The sequence below is a fragment of the Hordeum vulgare genome, chromosome 4H, assembly GCF_904849725.1.
Source record: "Hordeum vulgare subsp. vulgare chromosome 4H, MorexV3_pseudomolecules_assembly, whole genome shotgun sequence".
NCBI classification, from domain to species: Eukaryota; Viridiplantae; Streptophyta; class Magnoliopsida; order Poales; family Poaceae; genus Hordeum; species Hordeum vulgare.
In genome coordinates this window covers 155,631,137-155,640,563 of record NC_058521.1, presented here as the reverse complement: position 1 = coordinate 155,640,563, position 9,427 = coordinate 155,631,137, and the positions used below count along the sequence as shown (strand labels likewise).

The 9,427-nt window shown below is 46.7% G+C and overlaps 2 protein-coding genes across 2 annotated transcripts; both read right to left on the bottom strand.

Moving 5' to 3' along the window:
• Positions 1-695: 695 nt before the first annotated feature.
• Positions 696-3,217, bottom strand: LOC123448239 (ribulose bisphosphate carboxylase/oxygenase activase A, chloroplastic). Its single transcript, XM_045125069.1, has 6 exons — positions 3,079-3,217; positions 2,556-2,957; positions 2,319-2,404; positions 1,595-2,067; positions 1,183-1,464; positions 696-957 (listed from the first exon to the last, which is right to left on the bottom strand). Exons 1-6 carry the CDS (start codon positions 3,112-3,114, stop codon positions 842-844), a joined length of 1,395 nt encoding a protein of 464 aa, XP_044981004.1. The 5' UTR covers positions 3,115-3,217; the 3' UTR covers positions 696-841.
• A 1,051-nt stretch (positions 3,218-4,268) lies between these two features.
• Positions 4,269-8,204, bottom strand: LOC123448238 (ribulose bisphosphate carboxylase/oxygenase activase B, chloroplastic). Its single transcript, XM_045125068.1, has 2 exons — positions 7,908-8,204; positions 4,269-5,686 (listed from the first exon to the last, which is right to left on the bottom strand). The coding sequence occupies exons 1-2, from the start codon at positions 7,941-7,943 to the stop codon at positions 4,442-4,444; spliced, it is 1,281 nt and encodes a 426-aa protein (XP_044981003.1). The 5' UTR covers positions 7,944-8,204; the 3' UTR covers positions 4,269-4,441.
• Positions 8,205-9,427: the final 1,223 nt, after the last annotated feature.

The following is a 9,427-nucleotide window of genomic DNA, read 5'->3' as shown; positions in this document are numbered from 1 at the left end:
GAGTACCTATGGAGGCTTAAGGGCAACGCCTAGCTCGATGTGTGATGAATTATGAGTTTTTATTTGTTGAACTATTTTGATTTGTTAAACTATTTTTGATTTGTATTGATTTCTGTGATGAACTATGTGATAGAAAAATAAATGATTTGTTTAATTTGTGTTAAAGCATGCTGAATATGGATCAAAATTGGTCTCATTTTGCGTCGAAAGTGAACCAATTTGCGCTGAAAGTGGGCCAATTAGCACCGAAAATGTGCAGAAATCAGCGGGTGGGGGCGACCTTGGGGGACGGCTGGGAACCCGAGCCTCCCACGTCGATTTTTCCGCCGACGCGCCTCCAGGAGGCGCTATTTTACGCCCCGGAAGATCGAACGGCTGGAGATGCTCTTAGGGAACCACATCATGATGCAGCTGCTTATTAAGGATGTAGTTCTCCACAGCAATCATTTGAAACAACTGCTCCTTTCTGTTTGTCTTTCTAAGCTTAAATGACGTTTAGTTTTGGGGATCTAATTTGGACGTTGGAACATCAGGGCTAAAATTACACGCTGTATGTATCGCATGATCGCAATTGACTCTCAGTTTCCATGCGTTTGTGCAATAATAATTAATAAGCTGAAGCTCAAATTAATACTTTCTTGTTCTGTTTGCAACAAAGCAGAAGGAGTCTCCACTGAAGGAATGAATACTGAGAGTGACAAATGATAAGTAGGTGTATTGGTCTTTGCCAAATGGGTATACTCAATATATTTAGAGATATATTAACAAAACATGCCCAGCAATCGCTTGGATGCGATGCGGACTTAGGTAGGTAAAACATCAGATATTAAAAGTGGCATGCTTAAAAGGTGTAAAGGCAGCTGCCGTCGTCGCTCCTTGCCGTTGGGTCGTAGTTCTTGGCATTTTGGTCGGTGCAACCTTCCGGCACGGGCAAAGTACCTTGCTGTGCTCCTTTACCTGCAATTTAATTGTTTTGGACGACGTGATGAGAAGATGAGCTTGATATGCCGGCGGAAGAGCAGGTAAGAAAAACAGGCCTCCACTCCCTTTTTTTTTCCGAAGTAAGAAAGTGAGAAAGAAGTATGCATGTAAAGTAGTTGCTGAAAGTATAAGAAGATTGTGCGTAGTTCACCTCCTCCTATGCAGCAAGAGATGGTGGGTGTGTATGGAGAATTTTCTAACCGTAGAAGGAACCAGTCTTCATCGCATCCTGGTTAGCATCACCCAGAGCTGCCTGGCTCATGTAGGTGTCAGCAAGCTGCACACGCTTGACATTGTCCTGCTCCTGGACGAGCATGTGCCCGTACTCTAGCAGCTTCTCGACTGTCATCTTTGGCTGCTCGAAGGTCACGGGCCCGTCCCGCGAGTTCACCAGCCTCTTGCCAATGTTCTCGATTCCGGTAGAGCCGACCCACTTGCGCACCTCATCGTCGTACACCCGAGCACGCAGAGCACCGAAAAAGTCTGTATCGGATCGATGCATGATACTTTGTTAATTACTGATATACAACTTGTCTGCCCTGATGAATATATATATATATATATATATATATATATATATATATATATATATTTGGAAACAAGAGAAATATACCAATGGATTGTCCTGGGAAGGTGTCGACGATCTTGACGACAGACTCGTCACTGACATTGTCGGTCTGGAAGATACCCTTGCAGACACCGATACGGTCGTCACGGGTGGGAGCCCAGTAGAACTTCTCCATACGACCATCACGGATCAGAGGAGCGTAGAGCGTCGAGAAATCGTTACCGGTGACGACGATGGGCACACGGGGGTTCTCCTCCTTGTTGTACATGCCAGGGAGCTGCACGTTGGTGGGGGCATCGGCGATGTTCATCAGGGTGGCGTTCACCATCTGGTTGTTGACGGTGTACTGCGTGGTTCCGCCCATCCTACCCGCACCAGCGTCAAGATCGTTGATGAAGAGGCAGCACATCTTACCCTTCTTGATCATGTCTGCAGCCTCACGGTACCGCTGCCTGATGAGCTTGGCTGGCTCTCCAGCGTTCCCACTCTCCAGCTCTCCGGCACTCATCATGATGGGGCTGTGGCAAAAAGCACAGGTCATTATCTATTATTACTATTATCTTATACTCCCTCTGTTCTTAAATATAAGTCTTTTAAGCGATTTCATCAAGAAACTACATACAAAACAAAAAGAATGAATCTACACTCTAAAGTATGTCTATATACATCCGTATGTAGTCCTTTAGTGAAATCTCTAAAATGACTTATATTATGGAACGGAGGGAGTAGTATTTCTTTAGGGAGGAAGTAGATGAATGTAAATTCTTACTTGATGCCCATCTTGGCGAACACAAGCTCACACTGGAATGATTTTCCTTGACCCTTGCCTCCCCAGATACCCAAGATGAGTGGGATCTGAATTTCGATTCAAGGTCAGTTTCAGAATCAGAATGATTCATTTTATTGCTGCTTCTGCTAATAATCAATTAAATTAAATAACGATGTCTGCATGCATCGATTAATTCAACCTCCTTTTTTCAAAAAAAGAAAAGAAAAAAAAAGGTACCTTGATGTTGGGCAGGGTCATGAAGTTTTTGGAGAGATGGACAACAAGCTTGTCCATGAAAGCAGGAGCGATGTAGAAGCCTCCCATGGTGTTGTCGAAGTCGTACTTCCGCAGGCCCTGGCTGACGTACTCGTAGGAGCTGAGGACGGCCTCGTGGGTGCCGTCGCCCGTGGGCGCCTGGAAGAGCGAGTCCACGATGCCCTTCCCTCTGGTGATGTCCTGCTGGTCGTCGGAGATATCGTACGCAAGACCCTTCCACTTGTCGGTGTTCCTCTTCTCGTCGATGTTCTCCGCTGCCATGACTGTGAACCTGTTGGCCTTGGAGCTCTTGCCATGGTAGTTCACGGCCGAGGTCACCTGCTTCTTGAGCTTCTTCCCGAGGAAGTTGGTCGGCGTAGAAGCCTGTATACATTACATTACATTACATATACACACATGAGATGCCGCTGAAGACACTGATAGGATATCATCACTAAGCAAGAGATGCAATCAATCAATCGATCGATCAGTGTGTGGTACGCACCGGAGCCCCGACGGTGGAGGAGAAGGCAGCAGCCATCTCTGTGCTGCTTGGTCGACCTTGCTAGCAACGGTGGATGCGCGCGGCTGTGCTGGTGATCAGTGATGAATGACTGCTGCTGCTCAAAGTATAGAGGCCGAGCTATGTGACGCCTTAAATACACGTGGATTGGCATATTGCTGCTCTGCTGTGGGGAGCTTGGAGGAGGAGGCGGCATACACACACCCCTGCTTGTGGATCAGCCTCCCGATCCCCCAGAGGCCACACGCTGGAGATTGGGTTCTGAGCGTCTTGGCCGGCCGGTTGGATGACTTGGACCGTCAAGACCAAACGCTGCAGCTGCAGCTGCAGATACGTCTGCTGGCCATCAATTCCATGGCCTTCCACGGCCACAGAATCTAACCATTCATGCTCAAATCATCTCCCATTTCTTCCGTGCCTTTCATTTTTTCCTTTCACTCGGTCGCCCGTATATACTATCTTGTTTATTAGCCAAGCCATGTCATTGCATAACCACAAAAAAAGGGTCTCTCGTTGCTTGTTGGATGAGGCACCCAAGATTGTATTCTAGTTCCAAGTACCACAAATTTGTTGCTGCCATACATATACTGGTTTGTTGATAACCATCAAGCTAGGGATGTCATTTGGCACCACACAAATCAAGTCCTGGTTGACATCAAGCACATGGGTTTGTACTTTTGTCTACTCCAATAAATATTGCCACTTCGGTAAAAAAAAATGAAGCGTATTAAGAGAAAAGGTAGCCATGCAGTTTTGCTTTGATGAAAAGATTATAGAACGTGTCTAATGTTTTCATGTAAATGTAATTCGTGTTGCCTAGCTCAAGTTCCCTGCTGGTATTCTCATTGTTTGGGTCTAGTACAGACCATTAATTGATCATTACGATGAATGCGAGCCGTTTGGCTCGCACAATCTTTGTCCAATACACCTTCTAGTGATGTTGTCCTTGTTAATCAACTTTGTGGTGCAAATTGGGGTTTCCGTAATCCGTCAAAGGGAAAATATGTATGTATGTGATGAGTCATGACCCCCCACATCCACAGTACTCGTACCTAATCAACAAGCTTCAGATGATTTCCACATATGTGCTAATCTTCCGACAAGTGCTAATATCAAGAGATATATAGGTTGTTGGGACTTGGGACCCTAGCTTGCATCCATTGGAGAAATGATTAAGCGGAAAATGACGATTTAAGAACATATACAATTCCTTTCTCTTTCAAGAAGAGACTTACAATTGGGTTACCTGTGCGGCGATGAATCAAAAAGTTTGAGTGGATTTCGGGTCCAAAATAGTCCAACATATATATAGTGCATGCATGCATCTTAAGTAGAGTAGGACCTTCTACTTGCCGTAGAAGGCACCGGTCTTCATGGCGTCGTCGTTGGCTTGGCCGAGCGCCGCCTCGCTGAGGTACTTGTCGGCGAGCTGCACACGCTTGACGTTCTCCTGCTCCTGGACCAGCATGTGGCCGTACTCCATGAGCTTCTCTATGGTCATCTTGGGCTGGTCGAACGTGGGCGGCCCCTCCCTGGAGTTGACGAGGCGCTTGGAGATGTTCTCCACGCCGATCTCGCCGACCCACTTGCGCACCTCGTCGTCGTACACCCGTGCCCGCAGCGCGCCGAAGAAGTCGATGGACTGCCCCGGGAAGGTGTCCACCAGCCTCACCACGGCCTCGTCCGGGACGTTGTCGGTGCGGAAGATGCCCTTGCACACGCCGATGCGGTCCTCGCGGGTGGGCGCCCAGTAGAACTTCTCCATGCGCCCGTCACGGATCAGGGGAGCGTACAGCGTCGAGAAGTCGTTGCCGGTGACGATGATGGGCACGCGGGGGTTCTCCTCCTTGTTGTACATCCCCGGGAGCTGCACGTTGGTGGGCGCGTCCGCGATGTTCATCAGGGTGGCGTTCACCATCTGGTTGTTCACCGTGTACTGCGTCGTCCCGCCCATCCGGCCCGCGCCGGCGTCCAGGTCGTTGATGAAGAGGCAGCACATCTTGCCCTTGTTGATAATGTCGGCCGCCTCGCGGTACCTCTGCCGGATCAGCTTGGCCGGCTCGCCGGCGTTGCCGCTCTCCAGCTCACCGGCGCTCATCATGATGGGGTTGATGCCCATCTTGGCGAACACCAGCTCACACTGGAACGACTTGCCCTGTCCCTTGCCTCCCCAGATACCCAGGATGAGAGGAACCTTGATGTTGGGGAGTGTCATGAAGTTCTTGGCGAGGTGGACGATGAGCTTGTCCATGAATGCCGGCGCGATGTACAGCCCGTCCATGGTGTTGTCGAAGTCGTACTTCCGCAGGCCCTGGCTGATGTACTCGTAGGAGCTTAGGATGGCCTCGTGGGTGCCGTCGCCCATGGGGGCCTGGAACAGGGAGTCCACGATGCCTTTCCCCCGAGTGATGTCCTGCTGGTCGTCCGAGATGTCGTAGGCCAGACCCTTCCACCGGTCCGCATCGGTCTGCTTGCCCTGGTCAAGTTCCTTTTTGGCCGCCATGACCCTCACCACCCTGCTCTTCATCTTGTTGCCACCATGGTAGTAGTTCTTCACCTTCTTGCCCAGGAAGATGGTCGGGGTCGACGCCTGCACAAGTATGACATAGTCAGCCCCAATCACATTCATGCACGTTGGTTCACTTGCTGCTTGCTTTCAATAGCAATTGCCACGATGAACGCTTAATTTGCAGATATCAACCCTTCATTTGGGCAGTTCCAGACTTCACTCGCTATTCAATTGCATCCGCATATATATAGAATTAATTAGTCCATCCAAAAGCTCCAGCTGATGAACAGGGGCGGAAGGTCAAAGGTACAATACCAGAAGTGGTGGGCCCGTGTTGAAGAGAGTGGGGGCCTAGGACCCTACTCAAAATATGAAATTTCAATACGATTTGAATAACTTTTAGGAGGAAATGCTAAAACTCAATGAATTTGGATAAAATGTGACACCACTCTTAAATCGTTTTTGTTACTCTCCATCATTTACCTCCCTTATTTTAATGATGTTTTGCCACGAGTCAAAATAGTTTTTAGATCCGTCCCGTCCCGGCATGCTGGGCCTTGAAGTTGATGCCCCATGGCTTGAATGACATATTGAATTACAAAACAACCTACTCCCTCCGTCTTGGTTTATAAGTCATCTTATGAAAAAAAAATCTCAAAACACTTAGGCACGATGCATTAATTTTCTGCTTGTTTTTTGTTTTTTTTTACATGGATAAAGGAATCAACCAATAAGAGACATGGAACGTGTATGTTTTTAATGACTTGCGACTAACTAGCACGACATGCAGTGGTTAATTCATTACATGCAATGATATTAATTAGCAAATTAATATATTTTTTTGTTTTCCTCTCCGTTTTGATCACGATGCACAACCTAATATGACCTATACACTGAGACGGAGGGAGTAACTAATTCAGCCAAAAGTTCTTACTAATGAAGAATGAGGAGAAGCATACTTCACTAGTTAGTTTCTAATATTATTGTATCTAACTTCAATCTTTCTTCCCTCTCTCTCTCTCCCTCCTTCATATCGGCCATTCACTTTTCTTTTAAAGGTCATCTGATCTACATCTAGTAGTTTCATCCTCATCCAGTCCCTTCTTGAAGGCAAGAGACAAAGAAGAACCGGTTAAAAATCTATATGTCACTCAAATTCTCACACACGGGCTTGACAACCGTGTGCCTCCACTCGAGACTTTTGAGGTTCTATCTTTCCCTTCCTCCTCCACGCAATAGCTTCGAAAAAGTGTAACCATTAGCTTCCCACATTTCTCAACACTCCCCGTCACCACCCTCACCTCGCCCTATTTGTAATTTGCATCGTGATTTAATAAACCTCACAATAGTTGCTCCTAAATAAAATCTCGCTACCACCTCCCGTTCATTCTCATCCGCGCCATCATGAAACAACCATTAGTATTGCCTAAATTATCTTTATCGTGCTAACTCAATATTCAAGGTCATGCCCAAACCGAGATCAAATGACCTCATTTGATAGCCTTCGCCCCATGGTGGCTAGCCATCCGCTGCCCACCCCATCACCCTAGACTCACCCGAGAGTTTGGATACCCTAACCCGCTACCCAAACCCGAACTGAACCAAAATACCCGAATTGTCGGGTAATATGGGTATCGGGTTAAGGTTTGGTTCTCATTTCCTGGCTATTCGGTTTTCGGGTTAGGGTTCAGGTTCTAGTCTGTAAAACCCAAAATACCCATACTACCCGAATTATTCATACTAGTCAAATTATTTATGTTATTATTACACTTACATGTTACACAAACTAACTAAAACACCCACACTATCTGAATTATTCATGCCGAAACTTAATGTGTGCTCTGAATATTTTGGGTTTTTTGGGTACCCGAGTTACCCAAACCAAAATTTTGGGTAATTTGGGTTCGGTTATTTTTTTGACATAAAAAATTCCGATTCCCATTTTTTTAATACCCGAATTACACATGAACCGAAATAACCAAAATACCCGAACGCTCAGGCTGACCATAGACAGTCTTTTTAAGCCCCGGAAGGCATGGGTGAGGAAAGAGATGCCCTTGTCGGAGTCAACACATAGAGAGGAGGCCCAGCTTGTCGCGTCCGAATCTCAAAGCAAGATCACACGGTCACAAATTATATTAAAAACTGTACAAAATGAAACAATTCAGACCTGAAAATGTGTAGCAACTCTGTCAATTAATTTAGAGAGACGGTGAGTTTTCTTTTTGTCGTACACACGTTGTGTCCACTGAATTAAGGATTAGGAACCACGAGTGTACGTGGAAGTGTAGGTCATACGTACCGGAGCTCCAACGGTGGACGAGAAAGCAGAAGCCATGGTGTTGATCGATCGTTCTCTTCTCGCTGCTGATAACTTAATTACAGTAGTTTCTAATTAATTTGATGTGCGTACGTGCAGTGGTATATGCAAGCTAGCTCGATCAGCTCTCAGCTGGATTAGGCCGGCGTACTACTAGTACACCTACAGATGCAGGTGGACTGAGATCGATCGTCAGTGATGGATGGAGCTGATATGGATAAAAGAGAGGGGTGCAGTGGTTAGCAGGTACAGATGCGATGCCGATCGATGGAGCTTGGCCATGGCGTCTTATATAGGTGCATGGACAGATGGCCATGGAGCAAGCGTCCAACACGACTGGAGTGACCTAGAGCGTGAGAGACTATTCTAGAGCGTCCCTGCGTAATCACGCAGTCAAGCCACATAAGCTGTGATTATCAGGCCGGCTGCGATAAGTAGCTAGTGAGGCGAGCCAAGTGGAGTGGATGATGAGATGTTAATTGTGTGGATAGGGTTGGGCATCTCCCAGGAGCCACACGCTGAGGATTGGCTCCATCCGTCTCTACACAACGGCGTCGACGCGGCTGCTCCTCAGCCTTCCGATCGGCGCATCCAACGGCCCAAATGTGATCTAAGCTGCATGCATTCGGTTCCTTGTCGGATGGGGATCCGGAGCATGCATGCATGCCTGCCGTACACCACTACGGAGTACTACAATACTAATAGATGTGCATGCAAATTTTCTAGAATGTAGATGGTTATTGATTGGCTGTGAAATGAGTTAAAAAATAACATTTACACTACACATGCATATAGAAGTAGTACAACGGAGTACTAATTAGCTGCTAGGAGTAAATGCAACGTGCCTTAATCTTTGTTTATTTTGAAAACGCACGCAAGTCTAACTGTACCTTCTAAACCGTGACGGAGGAAGTAAATTTCTTTTTTGCGGGTATGCATGCATTATTACTCTAGTTACGAGACCGATGCCTTCACCCTTCACCATAAAAATCACATCTCGTTCGTTCTATTTTTCTTTCTTTTGCATTTTGCATGAAATGTCTAGGCTGGCTTTTACACCGCCACAAAGTACTAATCCCATTCCCTCCAGTAGGGCCCGGGTGAAACTTCATGAAGTATTTTTAAATATTCCCTTCATTTTTAAAAGGCTGGAATCGGGTCTAATGGTTAGTCTTCTGTCCCGGTTCTGGCCACCAACCGGGACCAAAGAGATGCCTATATATACCCGCACCCTGCGCACCCTGTGCTCTGGTTTTTGGCCTAGGTGTGCATGACATGCTCTTGTTGCCACCCTTCTATGCATGCACATGAGGTGTTCGATGAAAAGCCCGAGCCACACTTAAGCTTTCTCCTCTCCAAGCTCAACCTCCAAGCTCCATTTTCCTTAATATTTGTCTAAGTTTGGCGGTACACCAACTACACAAGGGTTCTAAAAGTTTAGCTAGTTTAGCTCATTTCAAATGGTCTAAAAGTAGAGTGGTTTGTGGGTTTTAGTGTAGGAG

Coding starts and splice junctions, on each gene's coding strand:
- LOC123448239 (XM_045125069.1), bottom strand. CDS start 3,114: ATGGCTGCTGCCTTCTCCTCCACCGTCGGGGCTCCG. Junction 2,958..3,078: donor CCTCCACCGTCGGGGCTCCG/GTGCGTACCACA, acceptor TAATGTATACAG/GCTTCTACGCCGACCAACTT. Junction 2,405..2,555: donor TGACCCTGCCCAACATCAAG/GTACCTTTTTTT, acceptor ATCGAAATTCAG/ATCCCACTCATCTTGGGTAT.
- LOC123448238 (XM_045125068.1), bottom strand. CDS start 7,943: ATGGCTTCTGCTTTCTCGTCCACCGTTGGAGCTCCG. Junction 5,687..7,907: donor CGTCCACCGTTGGAGCTCCG/GTACGTATGACC, acceptor ATACTTGTGCAG/GCGTCGACCCCGACCATCTT.